The sequence below is a fragment of the Nelumbo nucifera genome, chromosome 6 (genome assembly GCF_055504915.1).
Source record: "Nelumbo nucifera cultivar China Antique chromosome 6, China Antique-T2T, whole genome shotgun sequence".
Taxonomy (NCBI): Eukaryota; Viridiplantae; Streptophyta; class Magnoliopsida; order Proteales; family Nelumbonaceae; genus Nelumbo; species Nelumbo nucifera.
The window spans coordinates 57,818,982-57,844,337 of record NC_142654.1 but is presented as its reverse complement, the minus strand read 5'-3'; the positions used below and the strand labels follow the sequence as shown (position 1 = coordinate 57,844,337).

Sequence of the window (25,356 nt, the reverse complement as noted above, 5' to 3'; positions counted from 1 at the left end):
TCTAGTAAGGTCTGTAACTGAACCAGTTCACAGTGCTGGTAAAAGTTTAAGGCTGCAACTGTGTAGTGCAGAAGTAGGGCTGATAACCGACCTGAAGTTGCCACAGTTCTGTAAGAGTCTTGCTGATGCACCGAAGCTGCAACTGTAGAAGAAGCTAAGTCTTTACCACTTGTTCTGCACAAGTCTTGCTGGAGCATGAAGCTGCAACTGTAGAGGAAGCTCTCCCCCTTTCGGCTAGTGCTAGGACTGCTGAATCAGTCCTCAACCAGGTCTGTCCTATACAGACCTCTCTTAGTAGCCCAATAGCTACTACTTGCTGGAGATAATCTAGTAGGACATCTACTTCTGGGTCTTAATTCCCTTCAGTCCTACAACCAAGAGAAACCCTAGGTTCGAACTTGCTTTACTCTCTTACACTCCTAGGTCTTTACTGCAGCAACCCAGAAAAGGAAGAGAGAAGATGAAAAGACAGCAAGAGAAGAGAGTCCGCCTGCTGAAACCAGGAAGGAGCTAATGCTCTGATACCATGTAATCTGAAGAGCTATACTTGAAGTAGCAAGGAAGAGAAGAGAACCACAGAACTGAAGAGAATGTCGAACTGTACTAGCCAGTCGACCAGTCCTTTATTTATAGATGAATATAGTACAAGGTACAAGAAATTACTGGGATGCCCCTGATTAGTGATGGGACACCCAGATGACTTAAATCATTAAACAGGATTAGGCCCATTAACACAGGCCCAGTTACAAGATAAGTTAAACATAAGAATGGGCTAATAAGAACGCTTATCAGCCGAACATCACTCTAACATTCTAACAAATTGCAATGTCAGTTTCAACCGATCCTAGGATCCATGATGCGATTTTTGCATTATCAATTCTCCACTGATTAAGACCCTTAATGTCTGAATCATCAGGTTTAACTATAGATCCATCCAAATATCCCCATAGACCTTTTGCCTCCACATGAAATTGAAAATTAAATTTCCAAAGTGCATAGTTCGTACCATTAAACTTAATAGGGAGAACCTCCATCCTTTCTGATGCCATTGAATCACGGGAGCAATAAAAACACACTTCTGAACAAAGAGTAGGGTTCAAATAAGAAGAAAGAAAGAGGTACTTTTCAGCCAATGTCCAGAAAAGGAAACTGTAAGGGTTTGCCGAACTCAGAAGTGGCTCAAAACCCTTCTAAATCAAATCCGATCCAAACCAAACCAATTAGAATTAGTAGATCTGCTCTGGGCGACACTAGATCCAAAGTTTCAGCCTGATCCAATGCCTCTAGAAGGCGATCCAACAAAAAAGAGAAATCTGATGGCGCAACAGTCCAGAAAAGGTGTCCGTAGAGTTTTGATCAAATACAGCCTCAGATAAGGGATTCAAGAGCACTCGAGACCCTCCCAAATACTGTTAGGGAGTACTCTAGATAGCAGAAAAGAAAAGGGTTACGAAGAGGTTATATGCAGATCAGATCATGACCTGCTCTGATACCATGTCAGAGTCAGATCAAAAAGAGAGAGAGAGAGAACACAGCAGATTGGTGGGTGTGTCACCTCATGACTGTCGACACCCTAAAGGAGATTTATATTTGTTTCGAATGCTGCTACAGTAGTCCGAACCAGGAAGAGAAGGAAGGAGAAGAGGAAGAAGAGAAGAAGAAGACTACTTAACAAGCATAAGAAGACTAAACTACCCCTATTCGGCACACTTTAACACTCCCCCTCAAGCTGGAGAATATATGTCATATAATCCCAGCTTGTTACATAGATAGTTCACTTTCCCTGAGCTTAGAGCTTTTGTAAACAAATCTGCCCACTGGCCATTAGAGCCCACATGTTCTATATTTATCTCTCCAGCAAGGACCTTCTCCCTCACAAAGTGGCAATCAACCTCTATGTGCTTTGTTCTCTCATGAAAGACAGGGTTGGATGAGATATGGAGTGCAGCTTGGTTGTCACAGTACAATCTCATAGGTTTATCCATGTGAAATCCAATTTCTTGTAGGAGATTCCTCAACCACACTAATTCACAGGTAGTGTGCGCCATGGCCCTATACTCGGCTTCAACACTGCTTCTGGCCACAACCGCCTGCTTTTTACTCTTCCATGTCACAAGATTTCCTCCAAGAAATGTGCAATAGCCTGTAGTAGATCTTCTGTCATTCACTGAGCCTACCCAGTCTGCATCTGTATACCCAACTACTTCAAGTTTTCCTCCTGATCTATACAATAGCCCACGGCCTGGAGCTCCTTTCAGATACCTCACACTTCTAAGGACTGCATCCCAGTGAGGTATACGAGGGTTCTGCATGAATTGGCTCACCACACTGATTGCAAAGGAGATGTCAGGTCTCGTGATAGTCAGATAGTTCACTACTCAACTTAACATTTGGTTCCATAGGGGTCTCAGCCAGTTTTGCACCTAACAATCCTGTTCCTTCCAATAGATCAAGAACATATTTCCTCTGGCACAGATTTACACCTTGTTTTGACCTGGCAACTTCTATTCCCAAGAAATACTTTAATGTTCCAAGGTCTTTTGTTTGAAAATGATTTTGCAGAAATACCTTTAGTTTGCCAATCCCCAATTTGTCACTACCAGTAATGACAATATCATCCACATAGACCACTAATAAAATCTTCCTAGCTTCTGAGTCATAGCTGAACACTGAGTGATCAACCTGGCATTGCTTCATTCCAAAACTCTTCACCACTTCGCTGAACTAACCAAACCAAGCACGTGGAGATTGCTTCAACCCATAAATTGCCTTTTTCAGTTTGCACACCTTATCATCCTCCCCCTGAGCAACAAACCCAGGTGGTTGCTCCATATATACCTCCTCCACCAGATCACCATGAAGGAAGGCGTTCTTTATGTCAAGCTGAAAGAGAGGCCAATCATACATAACTGCCAGGGAGATTAGTACACGAACAAAACCAATCTTAGCCACCGGAGAGAATGTCTCCATGTAGTCCACTCCATACAACTGTGAGTAACCTTTAGCAACAAGTCTGGCCTTCAGACGCTCCACACTACCATCTGGCAAGTATTTCACAGTATACACCCATTTACAGCCCACAGCATGCTTACCAGGTGGGAGAGTAGTAAGTTCCCACGTTTGAGTATGTTGAAGAGCAGAGAGTTCCTCCTCCATTGCCTACCGCCATCCAGGTGAACTAAGAGCTTCTTGAACATTGTTAGGTATGGAAATAAAGGACAAAAGTGAAACAAACTGGTGATGTGAGGTAGAAAGACGAGATAGTGAAACAAAATTGGAAATGGGATGGAGGGTAGAACTACGTTTACCTTTCCGTAAGGCAATGGGTAGGTCAAGGTCTAAAGGTCCAGCAATAGGAGCCATGAGAGGATCCGCAGATGAGGTAGAAGCTGGAGGAGGGGCCGGTGTCGTTCGACGTGTATACACTTGCCGGATCGGTGGTCATTCGGTGGTGACCTGCACTGGATGAGGTGATGAGTCTACTTCCACAACAGCATCTGGAACTGGATCACTGACAGGAAGAGGAATAGGAAGTGAGGGTGAAGACAAGGATGCATCAGGACTTGAGAAGAAGGATACTGACTCAAAAAAGGTGACATCAGGGCAAACATAGCACTTTCGGGTAATGGGATTATAACACTTGTACCATTTTTGAGTCCGAGAGTAGCCAAGGAAGACACATTTAATTGAGCGTGCATCTAGCTTGTCTATTCTAGGACTCAGATTGTGGACAAAGCACACACAGCCAAAGACACGAGGAGTTAATGGAAATGGAGGTAAAGTGGGAAACAAGATAGAGAAGGGGGACCGACCATGAAGAATAAAAGAGGGCATCCAATTAATGAGAAAACATGCAGTGAGTACAACATCACTCCAAAACCGTTTAGGAACATTCATGTGGTGAAGCATAGACCGAGCAGTTTCAAGAAGCTGACGATTCTTCCGTTCAGCTACCCCATTTTGTTGAGGGGTGAATGCACATGAGGTCTGATGAATAATGCCATGTTGTTCTAAAAACTGTTGAAATGAAGTAAGAAAGTATTCACGACCATTATCTGAACGGAGAACTTTGATTGGAACACCAAATTGTGTGCGTATTTCAGCATGGAATTTTTGAAAAATGAAAAATAATTCACTTCTTTCTTTCATTAAATAAATCCATGTCATTCTTGAACAATCATCAATAAAGGAGACAAAATACTTGTACCCATTATAAGACTCTATTTTGATTGGACCCCAAACATCTGAATAAACCAAAGAAAAAGGACTCAATAGACGACTCTCAACTCTTGGACTGAAGGACACACGACGATGTTTACCAAACTGACATGACTCACATTGCAAAACTGACAACTAACTCAATGATGGAACCAACATCTTGAGAGCCTTGAGAGATGGATGTCCCAGTCGGCAATGCCATTGTAGAGGAGTAAGTGAAGTCTGAAGAGCAATTGAAGATCCACCACCGTCAAGGTAATACAATCCACCAGCTTCATGCCCCCCACCAATCTTCTTCCCCGTCTTGAGATCCTGGAAAACACAAGTGGAAGGAAAGAAGGTAACAAAACAATTAAGAGCTTTGGTTATTTTACTAACAGACATAAGATTAAATGGAAACTTAGGTACATATAAAACAGATGATAAGGGCACAGAAGCCATGTCAACATTACCAACACCATAGATTGGAGATGAGGACCCATTGGCAAATGTAACAGTTTGTGATGTGGAGGTTTCAGAAAGAGAAGAGAACACACCTGGAGTCCCGGTCATATGATTTGAGGCTCCAGAGTCAATAATCCAGGGAGAGGTTTTAGATGACATGCAAGCAATACCTGAATGGGCAAGTTTGGCAGTGGTATGCTGTGAAGTAGTTTGAAGGAACCATTCATACTCATCACGCGGTACACTCACCATCTCCCTCCCAGAAGTAGATGTAGATGGGAGAGGAGTACGGTCTGCCTGTTTACTGTCACTGATGTCAATCTCCTCTGCTACAACATGATTAACCCATTTGGAGGAAGGGCCATGTAGGTCATAATAGAAATTTACTGTGTGCCCTTCCCTACCACAATGAGTACACTTCCTTACAGAGTTATTCTTCCCTCTGCCACGGCCTCCCCCTGAGTCACAACCACCCCGACCAATCATGGAACTGCCACGGCCATCTCGGGAGGCTTGTCCTCCCCCTCTTGTACTGTGTCCACCTCCTCTAGCTGTCACAAGTGCTGATCTATCAGACTGTGTGGTATTCTCTGTCTGTCCCAAAGAAATTCTGCGAAGCCGTGAGAATACTTCCTCAAGTGTAGGAAGGGTGGAGCTCCCTAATATTTGGGCTCTAACTGGTTCATACTCTGATTTCAGCCCCACCAAGAATCTTGTAACATCTAGTTGTTCCCTTTGCTGTTGCTGAACTTTAATATCTGGAGTGAGGGGATGATAGACATTGAGTTCATTCCTTATATTCTTCATGTAGGCATAGTACTCTTCTAGCGTTTTGTTTCCTTGTTGCAAATCAAAGTACTCCTGATAAAGTTGATATACTCTTGTTGTATTATCTTGTCTAGAATACAACTTCTTAGCATGTTCCCATATATCCTTAGTTGTATCAAGGAACATGAAGTTGGCACTGATTTTGAGTTCCATACTGTTCCATAGCCAAGTCATGATTTGAGCATCTTCTTGTTCCCAATCATCAAACCCTGGGGAGTAGGCCGATGGTTTCTCATCTTTTATGTGCTTCACTTTCCTCTTTGCCTTGAGAAAAACTTCCACAGATTTAGCCCATGGAACATAGTTCTCCCCATTCAGTTTGATTGAGGTCATCTGTACACCTAGGTAGTCAGAGGAAACCACCACACTAGGTTTCTGATCATTATACCCATCTCCTATTGCTGCCATTGAACTCTTTCACAGTTGCCTCTAACCTGAATTCTCAGCAACAAGCTGACTCTTGTTATCCAAAAAATTGATATTCCAGCACCTATAGCAACTCCTAAACACAACAGTGGGTACACACGCCTTGTTCTTATTCACACTACTGCTGATTTCACAACAACTGACCACATAGGCATCAATTTAACACTCACTAATCACATGTAAGCCCTCTTACATCCACTCAATAGGGATTTTGCAACATAAGCACCACAACATAGTTAAACCTGTTACACCCAGTTCAGACTAGTTTAACAGTTTTAAGAGGGCACTACACACCCACAAAAAAAAACTCGGCTAGGTCACAGCATTACACCTTACACCACTCGGCCACTCACAGGAGCCCTAACACCACTCAACAACTCACAGCAGCCCCTACACCATTCGACTACTGCACACACAGCCCTTTCTAGGGAAACAATGAACCTAGTTCTCTAGGTTCTGATCGATACTAGTAGCTTCTTGTAGGGTTTCTACCCAGAAATATCAGTAACACAAGAAGAAGAGATAACCGACCTTCCTTTGAGAATATCAACCAACCATTCACTGCTGAAGTCACTTTTCTTGATGAAGAAGGTTATGCGCAGCAGAGAGAGACGACCTGTGATGTTTCAGACCTAGGGCGAACCAGTTCTCTCCATAGACTGACTAGAAACGAAGGAGGAGAGTCACGAACACTGCTGAAGTGCTTTACCAACTGAAGTAGGTCAGGAGCATGGCTCTGATACCATGTTTCGAATGCTGCTACAGTAGTCCGAACCAGGAAGAGAAGGAAGGAGAAGAGGAAGAAGAAGAGAAGAAGAAAGAAAATAAGGGTCTGTCGAAATCTATTGGATTACCCCTACAGTCGACCCCCTTAATCTTCATTAGATTCTAATGATCTTTACAAAGACAAAAAATGCCCTTACTTAAGTGTGGGGCAGACTGACTCTAATAACACTGCCACATAAGCAAGCTACTTAACAAGCATAAGAAGACTAAACTACCCCTATTCGGCACACTTTAACAATATTAAAGAAAATAAAGGACAAATCTGCCCTTAGTATACAAAATAAAGAGTACATAAAATATGTGTACAACAAAAGAAAAAGTACAAAAATAGCCCTGCGGCTATATCTTCTCACTATCTCTACTTCTTCAAAGGATAGGATTTGGCTTTCCTTCTTCCATATGCCTAGGCATATATACAACATGATATGTGTAGTTTTGTGCATTACATAAGTATCATTTTACCTAGTTTTAAGTTATATCATATCAATTTTACTTGGCTTCATTGGTTTCATGATAAAACTATAGCATTGTTGGACTCACAAACATGGAAGTTAATTATTTATAGCCGGCTCTTTTTGGTTAGAACAAAAGATCTGGGTTAGTTTCCATGCAAACATCTAGTATTTTCTATTCAAATGTTTTTTTCTTAATTTTTTAATTTTTTTGTTTTCTAGTAGCTTGTTTCTAATATGATCTTTACATTATGTCTAGCATGGTATAGAATTTGAATGGCAAATTTGAGCATAAGGAAGACATGACAGTACTAAGTGGTCTTTGGGCATGTGTGGAACATGCGGGGTTTATTTTCTACAGGTTTATTATTGTCTTATTGTTCAATTACATAGGGCGTTTACACAATAATGGTCCTGACAAACTGGGAGGGGTAGATTGGATACTGACACCCCTGGCAATATTATTTTTCTTTTAAGGCTTCTCTCAGACTCCAGCCAATGTTCTCACTCATGTCAGTCCAAGATTTTACCAGTCTTAAGAAGGCAGAATTAGGTAGAAAGCTGGTTTATATAATTGTTGGCTTATAAAAGTCCTAATTTTTATCAGTACATGTGGCTCAAAAATATGCTTTTTTGGTTTATTTATTCATTTTCCTTAAAGCATCTTAGTTTGGGGGTTATATGTGATCCTCTTTTGACACGTTTATACTCTGACTTCTTGCAGTGGGCACCACCTAATGTTAGTTTGCCATTATTGAATTTAGTTGCTAAGATATTCCAGCTTGAGACAAGAGGTTGGCTAAGGTGAGCTGGTATAGACCTACCTCATTTCAATAATTAGTTTTTTTTCCCTTAATTGTTGTTGAAAATCAGTACCCAGAAAATCATACCAAGGGGCTGTGTCAGAAAGTGGAATTTGTGGCTTTATATTTTCTAGGGCTGCAACTTGAGTGGACTTGGGTTTGGAATTTGCTAAAATTTGAATGGGCCCATCCAAAGGCCCCAGGCTCGATGCCGTCCAAAGGTCCCATACTCCACCAAGAAGAAGAAAAAGAGTTTTATATATATGATGCCCAGGGATGTTGTGATGCTGATAAGATAGCAACTAGCAAAGAAATGGCTCAAGGTCTAAAAGGAATTGTTATTTCAAAGGTTCCCCCCAACAAAAAAACAAACAGAGATGAAAACTAGAAAGAAATAAAAGAAAACCTATGGAAGGTCATCTGATCTCATTTAAAGATTGCCTTGGGCTTATATTATACTTTCAATGCTTGCTTGAGCTGTAAACTAGGTTCAAGCCATCTCCCTCGAAAAACCCTATATAGCCAAGAGAAACCATCAACTAGAAAAGAACTTGCCCCACGTATGAGTAAATATTTTATAGTAGCATCATTACCATTCTCTCGGTATATCCAAACAATATGTAGGATTATAAATTAAAACATTTTAAAGCTACAAACATATAAATTGTTAGCACCACATAAAAACATTCCTCCTAGAGTAGCTGTTAATATCACAATAATATGAATAACAGAAATTCTGTTGTAGCCATTTCTATGTATTCAGTGTACTTTATGGATAGAGGAACACAAAGAGTTCAACATAGTAATATAAGAAATTGAAAGATTTCACTGAAATTGTTCGTTTGCTAAAAAGAGTAGAGATTGTTGGTGTAACAATACCACGTGCTAATTGAGAGAGACCCTTTAATATTATGGTTTAAAGTAACAATGCTTTGGATGGACATATCCAGAGTTTTCAACATTTGATACTCATTCTTTTTTTCTTTATTTTTTCAATGTGATAATTCACATGAACCATGATTAGGGTGGGTTCTCCAACACAAAAGATGTTATCCTTTTCTTTTCCTTGCCATTTTTTTCGTACATGTCTTTATTGTTGCTCGAATTCCAGTTGATTTTCCGGAGCTTTACTGACCCCCTTGAATCCTTGTAACATTTTGGTTTATCTGTTAAAGTTTCTTAGTAAATTCTCAAGTTAACGTGGTTCTAATGTTCTGAAAAATCAATACTTGAGCAGCATTGGATTTGTAGAATTTCCCTGATCATCCTTACATATCTGTCTTTCATTTCTTAAGTACTGACTTTATCTGTGAATGGTTAGATATACAACTTTATGTCATTGGGAATTCTGTAGTATTTTGGAATTTTCTTTCTTAAAGGTTGCTACTCCTTTCTTTTCTCCTTTGGAAAATGTTAACTGATATAACTTTCACTAAGCCTTGAATGGCATACAATTTTCTGATATTCTTTTTACATAGTTTAACTGATTAACCTTGTACATCTATATCCTACTTTATTCAGTAGACAGGTCTTCTGGTTTTCAAAGCAGATTTTACAGTTGATGATGGAAGATGCTATTGATGACTTGGTCATTAGGCAAATCTATTGGCTTCAGAGAGATGACATTATTGCTAAAGGGATCCATTGGGTTCAAGATGTAAGGACTACCATTTCTTTTTGAGCAAGATATCACAAGCTAGCAACTTAAGCTTCAGCCGGTGCAAAGTATATTGCCATTAGTTTTCATTTATGCATCATATGATTCCTTATGCTTTTAGGAGCCTTTTTATTTTTTGAAAAGTACAATAAAAAATTCATTAAAAATAAAAGAGAATACAGAAGGAAGGTGATAAGATATCACCCAAGAGAGAAGATGGCTAACTAAGACACATCTTTCACAAAACATCAACCAACTAGAAGACTATTAAAATAAAGAAACTAACTCCTCTAGGAACATATCCTCAGACAACTTCACAATTGATCGACCGCAACGCGATCAAAATGAGCCTAGCGGAAATACGACCCTAATCTTCTCTTCAAAAACCTCCTAACCATCATCATCATCATCCCACCCCCACCTCCATTTACCCCTTTCTTCAAGATTTCTTCCCTCTTTCTCCTCTCAAACTCTTCAAAGACTTTCCCGGTGAACTCCTCGCCACCCCAGAAGAACAAGCCCAGGCTTTTGACAATCTCTATGTCTTTCTTAGCCACTTCCTCAATAGAGATACTTCTGGTTTTCTCCACCTTCCTCTCAAGGATTCTATCACAGTCACTTGCAATAGAAACAGATTCGTTATCTATTGCTTCTTCCTTCTGACGAGTCCCCAATTGTAGCTAGAGAATCCTAATCATCAGTAGCTTCATTTTTCAACTTAGTTGTCTCACTGCCCCTTCTCTTATACACTCTCTTGGTAGTTCTTTGTAGACCAGTACCGACCAATCCACATTTCAAATGAGAAAAGACTTTGGTGACATGAACAGCATGAGAATATCTTACTCCAAAAGCTCCATGAGATTGTTTGGAGGTCACTGATTCAACCACATCTAAATCTTTCTAGCCTCTCCCCTCCTACCCAAATCCACATCTATCCTTCCAATCACCATCTCCTTGAAGTAACAATGATCAGCAACAACTCCCTTGGTGTGGGGCAGGGCACAATGGTTCTCGCCAAAATTTCCGCTTCCTCCATCACCAGAACCATGATCACCTCCTAATTCGTCAGCAATGAACCCTCTCGAGTCCTTCTCCCTCTCCTTCAACCCAGTCTCAACTTCTCTGTGAATCTCATTAGTGCCATTCGAAACTTCTTTCACAGAAGAATTAGATCCCATAGATGACATACTAGCTATCTCCTTTAGAATCACAGCTTCGAAGTCCTCAACGGATTCACTCTTATTTCGAACACAGCAAATAGGAGCATCCATGCTATTGTCAGAGTTTTGGACCGTATCACATGTGGAGAATCTAAGAATGATGTATAATTTCATCATAATCCCTTTTGTACACTATTTTTGTAGTTTGTAGCCTCTGTATTTGTTCTTTTTACCTTTCAGCCCTTTATGGAAATTTTTGTATTTGTACATATTTTCTTAATCTAATAGGTGCTCTTTAGGGTGGGGGTGGACTGTTCTATTGACACCTTGAAACTGTTCGTCTTCCTCTTGTTTGAACTCTCTAGTTGACATGGTATCAGAGCCAAGCTTTCATTCTTGGTTGTTAAGACTGTGGCTAGGGTGTTCAAATCGACCTGTTGAAGCTGCTAAGGTTTGTCTTTGTGACTGTTTCGATCAGTACAAGGTGAACTGCGTTTTTTGGGAAAAACATCCTAGGAATCTGTGTTCTTGCTCTCTCTCTCTCTCTCTCTCTCTCACTCTCTCTTGATTGGCTATCTGTTGGGGCTCGGATTTTGCATCTTGGGTCGCCCTAACCTCTTTGTTATACCTGTAAAATCTTGTGAAGATTGAATTTTTGATGAGGAAGTTCTGGTCTGAACAAGAGGGGTCACTTTTTCTGAAAAAAAGAACGCATACCAGGTGAGTGTTTTTTTGTGATTTCTTCCATTTGGCTGTTGTGTTCAGCCTTGTACTCTAAAGTTTGTGTTTCCCTGACCTACTTTAGGTGTTCCACTGATTGGTTTGAAGATTTACTGTGTTCTAGAAGGGTTTTGATCCCTTCTTTAGTGCAGCAGGTCTGCAACCTTCCATTTTGTTGGATTATTAGTCCTAAAACCTAGTTGTTTGGATTATTATTTTCGAGAACCACATTTTATTTGGCTATTGGATACTTGTTCTGGTGTTTAGAAGACTTTCTAATTAGTTTTACGTGAAGAACTGCTTCTTGTTTCTCCTCCTCAGCCTCGGACTCATTTCTGTTATCATTTTAGACTGAAAACTGTTAACCTAGATGGCTGATAAGGTTGATGTGATACCTGTGGAGTTCAATGGAACTAACTACAGTATGTGGAAGTTTCATTTTGATTTCTTTGTTGAGGGAAAGGGTCTAGAAGGTCATTTGAATGGTACAATTACCAGGCCAGATGAAGCTAATACAAAAGCTATAAATTACAAAAATAGTGCACAAAAGGGACTAATACAAAAGCAATCCCCTGCGCAGAGTTCAAAGTGACATTCTTCCTTTAATCGAGCTAACAAGCACCTCTTTCATTTTGTCCCTTATACCTCTATATCTATCATTTTGTCCCTTATACTTCCATATCTATCATTTTCTCCCTTAATCTCTTCTCTATTCTCTCTCACTGTCTTCTCTTCTTGAGATTTGCTCTTTGAGAGGACACTATCCCCTCCAACACTAAAGGGAAGCAGATAATGGACCACTCTAAGTTTCCACCATTCCATTAATTTAAGTTTTACAATAGGTGCTTGAGACTTTCATGTAGCAATTATGTTTACCAAATGCATTAGGACCTAGGTAGTTATAAGCTAGCCGAAACAAAACGAAAGGACTCCTTCGTTCTTCAAAAATAAAATCAAGAAGTTCAAAGGCCTCTTTGAGGACATTCAGCTGAAAATTCCATGGTTTTAAAACCATAGCTGACCCGTGTAGAGATAATGGACCTTAGTTTCATTGTTTTTCTTTAAGTTATGTTTATAACTTGTGTTAGTAGGTAATGGGCCTTTTTTCTCTTTTTTTATTGTTTTTTATTGCTATCTTTAGTGATGGACGCCCTACTAAGGGCACTCATGTAATTGTCCTTATTTTTTACAACAAAAGAATACAAGAAATTATTGGGGGCTGATGAGAGGTTTTGAACTACTCTCTCCTCTTCTTCCTTCATCACTTCTCTCTCTTCAATCTCCTTCCTTTCTATTGTTTCTTTTCTTTTAATTCAAATTATTACAGGTGTGAATTACAACTTGGTATCAAAGCAGGTTCTCACCTTTTCTTTCTTCTTTCTTTGCCCATACACAATGTGTATGGAGAATTAATCGGATGATTAGGGAGTAGCTTAGGTAGCCCAGTTGGGAGGGTTTTTTGGAGAGGTTTAGTGAAGAGTTTTTCATCTCCAGTTGAAGCCCAAGGCAGGTTCTTGGAGTTTTTTCCCAAAAACAGGTTCTTGGAGTTCTTTCCCAAAAACCCTAAAGAACTGGAGAAAACTAGTTACGGGTCCTAGAGACACTTTGAAGCTGGCACTTGGGGATCAAAGGGTAGCCCTTTGGTTTTCAATAAGGGTGAATTGAGTTGGAAAGGGTTTTGGAACCTCTGGTAGGAGTAGTTGAACTTTTTCCTCTTCTCCCATTTGAGCGGATCCTATAAAACTCTAGATTTGGATGTTTGAAGAGTAGTTTTTTGCTTGGCATGGAAATTCTAGCTTAGTTGAGACTTATTTTGATCTTCGTTTCACCCTCTTGATTCCGAGTTTGGACATGGGGGGTCAATGGAGAATCCTTTTGGGGCAGTGACCACTATGAAGCTGGATGGCACCAATTATTTAGCCTGGTCTTAGTCTATTAAGATACATGGGAGCAAGAAGAAATCGAGGGAGGATGACCCTCCTATGAGAGGTGGATGTCGGAGAATTACATAATAGTGGGTTGGTTAGTGAATTCTATGCAGCTACATATTAGCCAGCTCTAGTTGTGGATGAAAACTGCAAAGGAGGTGTGGGATAGTGTCACAGAGACCTATTCCCAAAAATTAAATGTTGCCCGGGCTTACAAATTGAAGAATGATGTGAATAATCTGAGACAAGGAAAGAAACCCTTAGCCGTTTACTTCTCCATGCTAAAATCTCTTTGGCAGGAGATTGATTTGATGGAAACTGTGGTTTGGAGGTGTACAAAGGATGTTGAAATACATAGGAAGTTGGTGGAAAGAAGTCGAGTTTTTGAGTTTCTTATCAGACTCAACTCGGAGTATGATATTATGAGACAGAATATTTTGGCGAAGGATGAGGTGAACTTATCTCAAGCTTATGCTATGGTGAATAGTGAGGAGAGCAGGAGACATGTTCAGTCTGTAGAGCCACAAATGGATCATTATGCTAATGTCGGGATGAAGCCAAGGCCAACATTGGGAAGAAAATGTTTATGAATATTGCAAGAAGCCTAAACATACTAAATACACTTGTTGGAAGCTGCATCCAGTGTTAGACAGTGTATGCCCTTAGCTCCAATCAACATGATGTACATTATGACATTTATTGTAAATGAATAAAGTACATATTTGATTCATGTTATTATGGTATGTTTCTGTGTAATACCCTTAAACTGGACACATATGAGACTCGTGTTAGTTTAGAATCTTCACAGTCGTTGGATAGATCTAGGGAGATTTATCCTGTCAAGGCTCACTGATGTACCGCCAAGTTGGTTGGGGTGGCATGTCTCAGCTGTCAGGGTGAGACCTGAGGTACATGCAGTGTGGGTTTTTCTTGAAACCCTGAACCGGACCAAAATTCTAGTATTGCCCTGGACCTTGGAGATAGATGGGCAAAACTGGAATGTTACACCTGACCCCTAGACTCAATTATGATACTGCACTAGGTGTCGGATTGGGCTGTCTTTGATATGCCAATCAGTGAGATCTTTAGAGGGGGTCAAAACTTGGGCATGTTGGGACAGTCCGAGAATTCATATGAGTGGGTGATCATAGTGACAGGATCAGCCCCTTTCTCCATCCTTCTCTAGAAACAAATATAACCGAAACTACATCGAATAATAAACCCAAGAGAAGAACCCGTGATACAATTAACCCATGTGACTGTGGCATTACCGACTTGGCCACATTAACATAGATCGTATCACAAGGTTGGTAAAGGATGGTCTTTTGGATTTTCTAACTGTAGAAGATTTCCCAACCTGTGAACCTTGCCTTTAGGGTAAGATGATGAAATGACCATTTAATGGTAAGCCTGAAAGATCAATGGGCACGCTTGACCTTATACATACCGATGTATGTGGTCCCATGAATGTTAGGACACGTAACTAGCACGTTTATTTCATAACATTTACTGATGATCACTCTCGGTATGGTTACGTGTACCCAATGAGACACAAGTCTGAATCCTTTGAAAAGTTCAAAGAGTTCAGGCAAGAAGTCGAGAAACAATTTGGGAGACACATTAAGGCCCTTCGATCAGATCGAGGAGGCGAATATCTCTCTGATGAATTCAGGGACTACTTAAAGGAAAATGGGATAGCATCACAGCTAGCTCCTCCTGCTACACCGCAATTAAACAGTGTGTTAGAGAGGAGGCACCGGACTTTATTGGATATGATCCGATCACTTCTCGTACACTCGGAATTACCCACATCCTTTTGGGATTACGCATTAGAGAATGCGATATACGTGCTGAACCGGGTTCCAACCAAATCCGTTCCAAAGACTCCCTATTAGCTTTGGACCAGTAAGAAACCAAGTGTGAGACACTCGAAGATTTGGGGTTGTCCGGAACATGTTAAAAGAACAAGTGCTGACAAATTGGAATCTAAAACCAGTCGTTGCCTATTTATAGGTTACCCAAAAGGCTCTGTAGGGTATTTTTTTGAAAGCTAAATTACTGTAGCCGAAGTAGCAGAAAAGAGAAGAAGAAGAAGAAGAGATGCAGGAATGTCGAACTTTCTTCTCAGTCGACAGTACTATTATTTATATTATGGTGTAGTACAATGATACAGGAAGTTACTAGAATGCCCCTGATTAGTGATGGGACACCCAGACAACTTAAAACATTAAACAGGATTAGGCCCATTAACAAAGGCCCAGTACAGGACAACTTAAACTTAAGTATAGGCTAATAAGAACTCTTATCAGCCGAATACTCATACATACAAAGACTTCAATCCAACACTCCCCCTCAAGCTAAGCATGGATATCAATCATGTTTAGCTTGCCAAGCATGTCCCTAAACTTTGCTGCTGCCAGCCCTTTAGTCAGTACATCCGCAATTTGCATCTCAGATGGAGTATAAGGCACACAGAGTTCACCCGAGACAATTCTTTCTCTAACAAAGTGCCGATCAATCTCAATATGTTTTGTCCTGTCATGCTGCACGGGATTGTTGGCAATGTTGATGGCAGCTTTATTGTCACAATACAGCCTGAGAGGACCTTCAGCCTTAATGCTAAGTTCATTAAGAAGAGTTCTGAGCCATAAGAGTTCAGCAACCCCGTGGGCCATAGCTCGATACTCTGCTTCTGCACTTGATCTAGCCACTACATTCTGCTTCTTGCTGCGCCATGTGACTAGGTTTCCTCCCACAAATGTACAGTAACCCGAGGTTGACTTCCTGTCTCCAACAGACCCAGCCCAATCTGCATCAGTGTAGGCTTCAATTTCAATTCTATTGTTTTTCCTGAAGAGAATTCCCTTCCCTGGGCAAGTCTTCAAGTACCTGAGAATCCTTTCAACTGCTTTCATATGAGGAATCTTTGGAGAGTGCATAAATTGACTGACAACATGCACAGCATAAGCAATATCTGGCCGAGTGAGGGATAAGTATATCAGCTTCCCTACCAATTTTTGATCTCTCTCTTTATCATAGTAGTTCTCCCCTACTGATTCCTACAGGCCATGGTTCTGTTCCATTGGAGTATCTGCTGGCCTACACCCCATCATGCCTGTTTCCTCTAGGAGGTCAAGAACATACTTCCACTGACATATGTAGATTCCCTCTCTTGACCTGGCAACTTCAATCCCAAGAAAATATCTCAAATGACCCAAGTCTTTGATCTCAAATTCAGAAGCTAGAAACTCCTTCAGTCTTTTTATCTCTTCCAAGTCATTCCCGGTAATTACCATATCATCCACATAAACAATGAGTGCAGTAAGTTTGCTATCCTGTCTCCTTATGAACAAGGTATGGTCTGCACCACTCTGAGTGTACCCCACTTTCTTCATGGCCCCACAGAGCCTCTCAAACCATGCACGGGGAATTCAACAAAGGAAATAGACTTGTGAACTCACTGTTATTGGGTGAGCCTCTCAAACCACTTTCTTCATGGATCCAAGAGAACTACACTGTTATTGGGTGGCTTGTGAACTCGATGCAGCCACAGATCAGCCAACACTATCTATGGATGAATTCAACAAAGGAAATCTGGGATAGTGTTGCTGAAACCTATTCCCAAAAACTAAATGTGGCTAGAGCCTACAAGTTGAGAAGTGATGTGAAGAATCTGAGACAGGGGGAGAAACCATTATCTGTATACTTCTCAACTTTGAAGTCTTTGTGGCAAGAAATAGACTTGATAGAAGCTATAACCTGGGACACCACTAATGATGCAGAGACCTACAGGAAACTGGTTGAAAGAAACAAGGTGTTTGAGTTCTTAACCGGACTAAACCCAGAATATGATATCACAAAGCAGAATATTCTATCCAAGGAGAGTGTCACATTGTCACAAGCTTATGCATTGGTGAGCAGTGAAGAGAGCAGGAGGGTTATCCAGGTTCAAGGGGTTGGTTTTAGTGATCACTTTGCAAATATGGGGATTAAATCTAAAAGGGTTGCTGGGACTTCTAGTGGCTTTGGAAAGAAAGAAGTGATACGTGAGTACTGCAAGAAGCCGAAGCACACCAAAGATAAGTGCTGGAAATTACATCCTGATCTTGTTCCAATTCAATTTCAGAAAAAACATGATAGTAAAGGGACAGGGAGTGCAAATGTGATTGTTGGGTCAGATAGTGATAAGTACTATACTGAAGAAATGTCTGCATGTGCACAGTTGGCAGCCATGAAAGCAAAATATAAAAAGTTTGGAAAGATGATCAGTCATCTAGAGGATGTGACTTCTTCCAACCCTTCAGGAAATTCAGCTCCTTCTGCATTTGCTCATTCAGGTACAAGGGCCTTTGCCAATCATGCAACCACTTCAGGTAATCTTAAGATCCCTTGGATTATTGACTCAGGTGCTTCTGATCATATGACCAACCTTTCTACCCTGTTTGTTTCATATGACTTGCTTCCTGGACGTGATAAAATCACTTTAGCCGATGGTTCACTTGCTCCTATTTCTGGCAAGGGAACCATCAAGGCTACAAATTCCTTGTTCTTACCTTCTGCACTTCATGTACCTAGACTAAATACAAATTTGTTGTCTGTAAGTAGTCTAACCAAGTCACTCAACTGTTGTGTAACCTTCTTTCCTTCCTACTGTGTTTTTCAGGATTTGGAGTCTCGGAAGGTGATTGGGAGTGGCCATGAGGCGAACGGAATATACCTGCTTGATACTCCGGGACAATGCACTGATCATCCTAGGAATGTTGCTTTTGGGTCTGTTTCTTCAAAGTCTATTAGTCGGATTATGTTGTGTCATCGTTGTTTGGGTCATCTGTCTTTTTCTACCTTGAGTCATCTATTCCCTGAACTGTTTAAGGGAATTAGTTTGTCCAGTCTTCATTGTGAGTCTTGTGAGTTATCAAAATGTTGTACAAACAATTATCCTTTGAGTAATAAAAGATCTTCTTTTCCTTTTAATATTGTGCACTCTGATGTGTGGGGGCCTTACCACTTACCCTCCATGGGTGGCTACAAATATTTTATCTTGTTTATTGATGACTTTTCTCGGTTCACTTGGATATTCCTGATGAAATCCCATGATGAAGTTCCAAGACTTGTAAGACAATTCCATGAATTTGTTCTAACCCAATTTGATACTAGGATTAAATTCTTCAAATCTGACAATGCAAAAGAATACTTTGAGAAGAACCTATCCTGCTATCTCTCTGACATGGGGGTTATTCATCAAAGCTCCTGTGCTAGGACCCCAGAACAGAATGGAGTTGCTGAGAGAAAAAATAGGCATATTGTTGAAGTTGCAAGAAGTATCTTATTTGCCTCACATGTTCCTACAAGGTTTTGGGGTGATGCCGTTCTCATTGCTACCTACATTATAAACTGTATGCCATCTAGGGTTTTAGGGTTTAAGTCTCCCTTCAATCTCCTTCATCCGGACAAGGACCTTTTTCCTATTCCTCTTCGTGTCTTTGGCTGCACCTGTTATGTACATGTTCCAAGTGTCCAAAGGCATAAATTTGAACCAAAATCCCACAAGTGTATCTTCCTTGGTTATTCCCCCACACAGAAGGGTTACTGTTGTTTTGATCCAAAGACTGGCACTCGGTATGTCTCAATGGACGTCACCTTTAATGAGTTTTCTCCCTTTTATGGTTCCTCTCGGGAAGGACATTGTCCACAGGGGGAGGATTTGTCATAGGTGTTTGCTCTTCCTCTTCCTGTTCCAGTTGAGTCTTTTGACAAGTCTACTTCTCCTTCAAATGAATCAAGGGCGGATAAGTCGTTTCATTCTCCCTGTCCCAGTGTTCTTCCTCCTTTACCTCATCGTCCTATCCTCAATCCCAAGGTGTATCAAAGGCAAAGATCCAGAAATGGGCAGGTTGTTTCTCCCACAACACATGAGCCTCATACACTTCCAGTCACAAATGAGACAACAGGTATTGTTTCAGCACCCTTGGAGTCATCCTTCCCTGACCTTGATATTCCCATTGCTGTTAGGAAAGGAAAACGGAAGTGCACTGCTCACTGCATTTCCAAGCACCTTTTTTACAGGTTGCTTTCTCCTTCATACTTTGCCTATCTATCTTCTGTTGCTTCTAACCCTATTCCCAGGTCTGTGTCAGAAGCTCTTAATATTCCAGAATGGAGGGATGCTATGAGATCTGAAATTGATGCCCTACACAAGAATGACACATGGAAGTGGTTGATTTGCCTGAAGGGAAGGATCCAGTCGGTTGCAAGTGGGTCTTTACCATCAAATATCGAGTTGATGGTACCATTGAAAGGTACAAGGCCAGGCTGGTTGCAAAAGGCTATACACAGACATATGGGATTGATTATCTGGAGACATTTGCACCTGTTGCCAAGATGACATCTATGAGGGTTCTTCTATCTTTAGCTGCACACTTTGACTGGCCCCTTTATCAATTGGATGTGAAGAATGCATTTCTGAATGGTGAATTACATGAGGAGGTTTATATGTCTCTTCCTCCAGGGATGTATGGAACTGATATGCAAGGAAAGGTATGCAGACTGAAGAAATCACTTTATGGACTAAAACAGTCCCCTAGAGCATGGTTTGAGAGGTTTAGAACAGCACTTGTTAACTTTGGTTATGTGCAGACACAGTCTGATCATACTCTTTTTGTGAAGAGGAGTGGACCTCTGGCAGTATACCTCATTGTTTATGTAGATGATATTGTAGTGACTGGTAATGATGTTTCAGGAATTCATGATCTCAAATCTTTCCTCCATACAGAGTTTGAGATTAAAGATTTGGGGAAACTGAGATACTTCCTTGGCATAGAAGTTGCTCGATCCAAGGATGGGATTCTTATCTCCCAAAGGAAATATGTTCTTGACTTGCTCTCTGAAACTGGGAAGATGGGCGCTAGACCAGTTGCTACTCCTATTGATATGAGTCATAAACTCTCTGCCCAGATGGGACACTGTTAGAAGACAAAGGAATCTTCCAGAGGCTTCTTGGGAAACTTCTGTACCTATGCATGACTCGGCCAGATATTGCATATGCAGTCAGTTGTATTAGCCAATTCATGCATGCTCCTCGAGACACTCACATGGCAGCAGCAGAGCGAATCCTGTGTTATTTGAAGGGCTCCCCAGGAAAGGGAATTCTGTTTTCCAAGCATGGTCACATGAAACTTGAAGCCTACACCGATGCTGACTGGGCTGGAAACATTGATGACAGAAGATCTACTTCTGGGTATTGCAGCTTGGTGGCTGGTAATGTTGTTTCTTGGAGAAGCAAGAAACAATCGGTTGTTGCTCGATCTTCAGCTGAAGCAGAATACAGGGCCATGGCACATGGAGTCTCTAAACTTTTATGGCTAAAATCATTGATGGAGGAACTTGGGGTTGAACATGACAAGCCAATGATGTTGTACTGTGATAATCAGGCTGCCATCAACATTGCTCACAACCCAGTGCAACATGATAGAACTAAGCATATTGAAGTTGATCGACACTTCATTAGAGAAAGGGTCTCTTTGGGTGAAGTATGTCTTCCTTTCATCACATCTGAAGGACAGTTGGCAGATTTTCTCACCGAAGGCATTCCCAAGGCAAAACTTCAGCATGATATTGGCAAGCTTGGCATGATTGACATCTATGCTCAGCTTGAGGGGGAGTGTAGAGAAGATGGGTCGAATGGCCCATAGGCTGTTTTATTCTTTTATTCTTTCTTACTGTTTATGTTCTTGTCTGTAATGGGCCTTACTCTGGGCCCATCCTTTCTATGTTATGTTCTATGTAAATTCTTGCCCAACTAAGGGCCTCCTTGTAATTATTCAAAGTTTATCTTAATAAAATAGTGTTAGGGTGTTAGAGAGAGAGTAAGTTCGAAACTCTCATTCTCAAAACCCTCATTGCCGAACTCTCAAGGTCTGTTTTCTTCAAGCACAATGGGTCTTCTTGTAATTATTCTATTCTTAGGGACCTCTTTGTAATTTTTATTTTATTAATATAAAAGGGTCAGAGGGTGCCCCACTGACTCAAGAGATTCATTCTTCTCATTCTGACTTCTCTTCTCTTCTCTTAATTTCTTTCTTCCTTCATGGGGGTTATCTTTGATAGGTTACATCGTATCAGAGCATAACCTGTCATAGAAAACCCTATTTTTTCTCCTCTTCTTTCTCTTTCGTCAACACAGCAATCAGATTTCTTCAGGGACTTGGCACAATAAGCTTCTTGGACCCATCACCCTTACTCCTCTTCAGCTTTCTCTCTTCTTCTGTGATGAAGAGCTATGTAGTATGTTGGTTGTGCATGATATCTATATCTATAACCCAACTTGAGGGGGTGTTGTAAGGGGTATTTTTTGTATGTTCTAGGCACAAGGGGTCATCCTGTAATTATTCTATTCTCAGGGACCTCTTTGTAATTTTTATTTTATTAATATAAAAGGGTCAGAGGGCGCCCCACTGACTCAACAGATTCATTCTTCTCATTCTGACTTCTCCACTTCTCTTCGTTTTTTCTTCCTTCATGGGTTATCTTTGACAGATTACAACATGAGTTTATCTTAAAACCAATCATTTTAAAATACTCTTCCTAGCTAATTCTATGAACGTTTTAGATCAGTAAATATATTATTTTTGGTTCTGGCCCTCCAATGTTATGTTTAAAAGACGGGGACATTTAGCACACAATTTTTGCTCTTTGATCTAAATATTGACTCAAAGAGGCTTATCAAATACAGGTGTGAAGTTCTTTTTCCTCTCCATTTTAATATACTATTCCAAGCTAATTCTATGAATCCTTTAGAGCAGTAAATATGTGATTTTTTGTTCTGTCCCTCCAAAGGCATGTTTAAAAGACAGGGGGGGGGGGATTTAGTCCACAATTTTTTTTCTCTTTAATTAAATATTGAACTCAAAGAGGCTTATTAAATACGGGTGTCAAGTTCTTTTTCCTCACCCTTTTTCCTGTTTTCTGCACTAGGGAGGAAAAATATGGATATCAAAATTAGAAATCATCATTGTGAAAGTGGAGAGGAGCCTCATTGCTGTTGTTTCTCCTTTGCATTAGTTTTCAGGCTTCCCTTCTCTCTATACACGAGGCTTCGTAGCTAGAGTGCTCATACTCATCTTTTCCTTATTATTGAGATATTTGTAGCATTCTGTTGAATATATCTTGTCTGTCAAGGCATTGGAGGATTTCTTTTGAAAAATAATCCTAGCTTGTAGGTGTCCTTAATACATTCAGTTTTATATTTTCTGTTGGATAAATTAAAAGTCTCATCCTTGGCAATAATTTGAAATTTGGATACAGAAGAAATTCTAGAATATTCATTCCGTAATAAAACTGTTTTATGTTAACAAGAAAGAGCTAAAGTTCCTATATTATTTTCTCTAACTTCTTTCTCTGTCTCTTTTATTAGGTTCTTTGGCCCGATGGCACATTTTTCCTTAATAATCAAGGTGATGACTCTCAATTTAATAAGAAACCAGAATATAGCTCAAACAATTTAGCTGGAAATAGGATCTCTGAACCAGGGTCTTTTGAACTACAACTTGAGGCAACTCGTAGAGCAAGTGATGTTGAAAAAATGATCCTTGGTGAGTATTTATATCTTCCTCTTTTTAATTCTTTGTGGCGATTTAATTCTTCCCTTAAATAGTATTAAGCATGAATTCCTGCCTTCTATTGATAAACATTCTAATGGGAGAATGGATGTCTTTACCATGTTTTCCATACCAATTGAAAATTTTGTTTGCTTTACCTAAGGACCTAAAATCATACCGAGTTTTATTTTTGGAATCCTCTTAAACTACTCTTCTTGTTCTGTTGTATCTTTTGGTGATATAAATTGAAAGTTTAATGTTATATCTTGGGTTTGAGAATTGTATAAATTTGTGTCTGTCGTTTTGCAAAAGCAAATGACATATAGAAGATGGCCGGCGAAGTCGGGTGATCATGGCTCAGGCCATGCTGGACCTATGATTTTAAATATAAAATATAAAATGTATATAATATTTTTTATTATATGACACAAAAAAAAGGTTTAAAAATTATTAGATACTATATAACATTAAATAGTAAATATAACATGTATGAGAGAGAGAGAATTATAACTTGGTTAGCCTACATAATGCCATTATTTTAGAAAATTGAATAAGAACCCTCAGTTGTATCCCTCTCTCACCCAGACAGAGTAAAGTCAGGGGTGACCATGGCCCAGGCTATGTTGGGCCTATGATTTTATATAGAAAATATAAATGTATATAATATTTTATATTATATGAAATATATTATATGTTTAAAATTGGACACAAAACCTAGGCCCAAGTCCAGAAATTTCTGGGCTGGGCTGGGCTATAAATGGTCACCCCTAATAAAGGAATAAATAGGGAAGGCTTAACCAACCTAAAGTAGAAACAGAAACATAAACCAATAACTTGACACAAATACTAAACTAATATAATAGATCCAGACTCATACTGAACCGCTTACCTGACTTGACCTGGGCACTATACTAAACCTTCTTACCAGCACTATAATTTTCTTCATTGTGTAATTGTTCATTATGATTTCTTTTGTTTCAGATGTTCATCTGTTCTTTTTGTTTAACATTCCATGGAGTTCCATTATAACTTTCTATCTTTATGTTAAGTTTCTTCTATTTTGAGGGAATTACCCCCCCCCCCCCCCTTCTTTCACACATCGGCCTCTTAGTTTCTTTGATAGGAAGCTATCTTACTAACATAAGCATGACTAACTGAAACATCTTGATGTTAGATGGAGCTCCAACTGCCTTAGTTAGTTTGATTGGGCACAAACAGTATAGATGCTGTGCAAAAGACATTTATTATTTCCTTCAGGCAAGCCTCTGATAAACCTATGCATGGTGAACTGTCTTGTACTAAGTTCCTGTTGATACATATTTTGTTCTGCTCTCCAACTTTTCATGAAGGAGCATGCTGTATTTGTTGTGTACTGCAGTCTAATATCTGTATGAAGCAACTTGCATATGGAATGTTGGAACTGCTACTCATTTCTGTCTTCCCTGAGCTGCACGTTCTTATTCTGAATATGCATGAGAGTATGCATGTTCAACCAGCATAGGAAAGTTGAGGATCAGTGCCAAGCCTTTTATGCTCCGTGAATAGCCTCTTATCACTTTTCCAAATGCTAAGAAGGCTCAAAGCCACAATCTCTTCCAAGTCCGATGCAATCCTGTTCTGGGTTATCCAGGCGCTATCACTTTTAGGCCATTTGTACATTTGTAATAGGGTGGAACCTATCACAAATGTAGGGTGCCTTCCATCTTATTCTAATTGTAAAGATAGTATTTGGAGTCTGTACAGTAGTGTATAACCGTTTCAACCAACACAAGAAACATTGTTTAGCTTAGATATCATATGCTGGATTCAAATTGAAGCAATAGTTCTTTTCAGTTTTCCATCTGAAGTACGTCTAAGTTCTAAATCTTTATAAGATAATGCTTTATCTTTAGATATTTCATGAACTTGTTTTGGTTGTATGACCTCTGTACACCTACTACGGTCGTTAGAATCACACCAAAGTTACCAAGTATCACATTCTTCCCTTGAGAGTTTCAAGATGAAATCCACATACTCTATGGAGTAGAGAAGTCGGATTGCAATAAGCATGCCAAATACAATTTTCAATTTCTTTTGTGAAATTGTTAAGAGTGATTGTGAGACAAAACATTTGAGTCTCTGACCGTGCCCTTTGTGGTTATCACTTTTACCTTCAAGGCCCCGTTCACTTTTTGGTAAATTATTTACCTGGGTAAATGCAATTACCTAGGTAAGTTTTTCCTGGGAAACATTTACCTAGGTAAGTGCATTTACCCATATTCTTTTATTTCTTAGGTAAATAAGGTAATGACCATTTTAGTCATAATAATCCATTATTAAAAGGAGTTTTTTTATCTTA

The 25,356-nt window shown here is 39.9% G+C and overlaps 1 protein-coding gene across 15 annotated transcripts in view; it reads left to right on the top strand.

The window, feature by feature from the left end:
- LOC104602073 (phox domain-containing protein) overlaps positions 1-24,861 on the top strand; it is a 97,113-nt gene extending 72,252 nt beyond the window's left edge. For 10 of the 15 annotated variants that reach the window (XM_088890429.1, XM_088890427.1, XM_088890440.1 and 7 more), the window contains 5 exons: positions 7,879-7,958; positions 9,479-9,614; positions 22,835-23,012; positions 24,193-24,275; positions 24,397-24,861. In XM_088890429.1, the coding sequence (XP_088746555.1) occupies positions 7,879-7,958; positions 9,479-9,614; positions 22,835-23,012; positions 24,193-24,275; positions 24,397-24,519 (600 nt within the window). In that variant the 3' untranslated portion in view covers positions 24,520-24,861. Of the gene's footprint in view, positions 1-7,515; positions 7,708-7,878; positions 7,959-9,478; positions 9,615-22,834; positions 23,013-24,192; positions 24,302-24,396 lie in introns of those variants that run through there. The other 5 variants (XM_088890441.1, XM_088890430.1, XM_088890435.1 and 2 more) reach the window with 4 other exon arrangements.
- Positions 24,862-25,356: the final 495 nt, after the last annotated feature.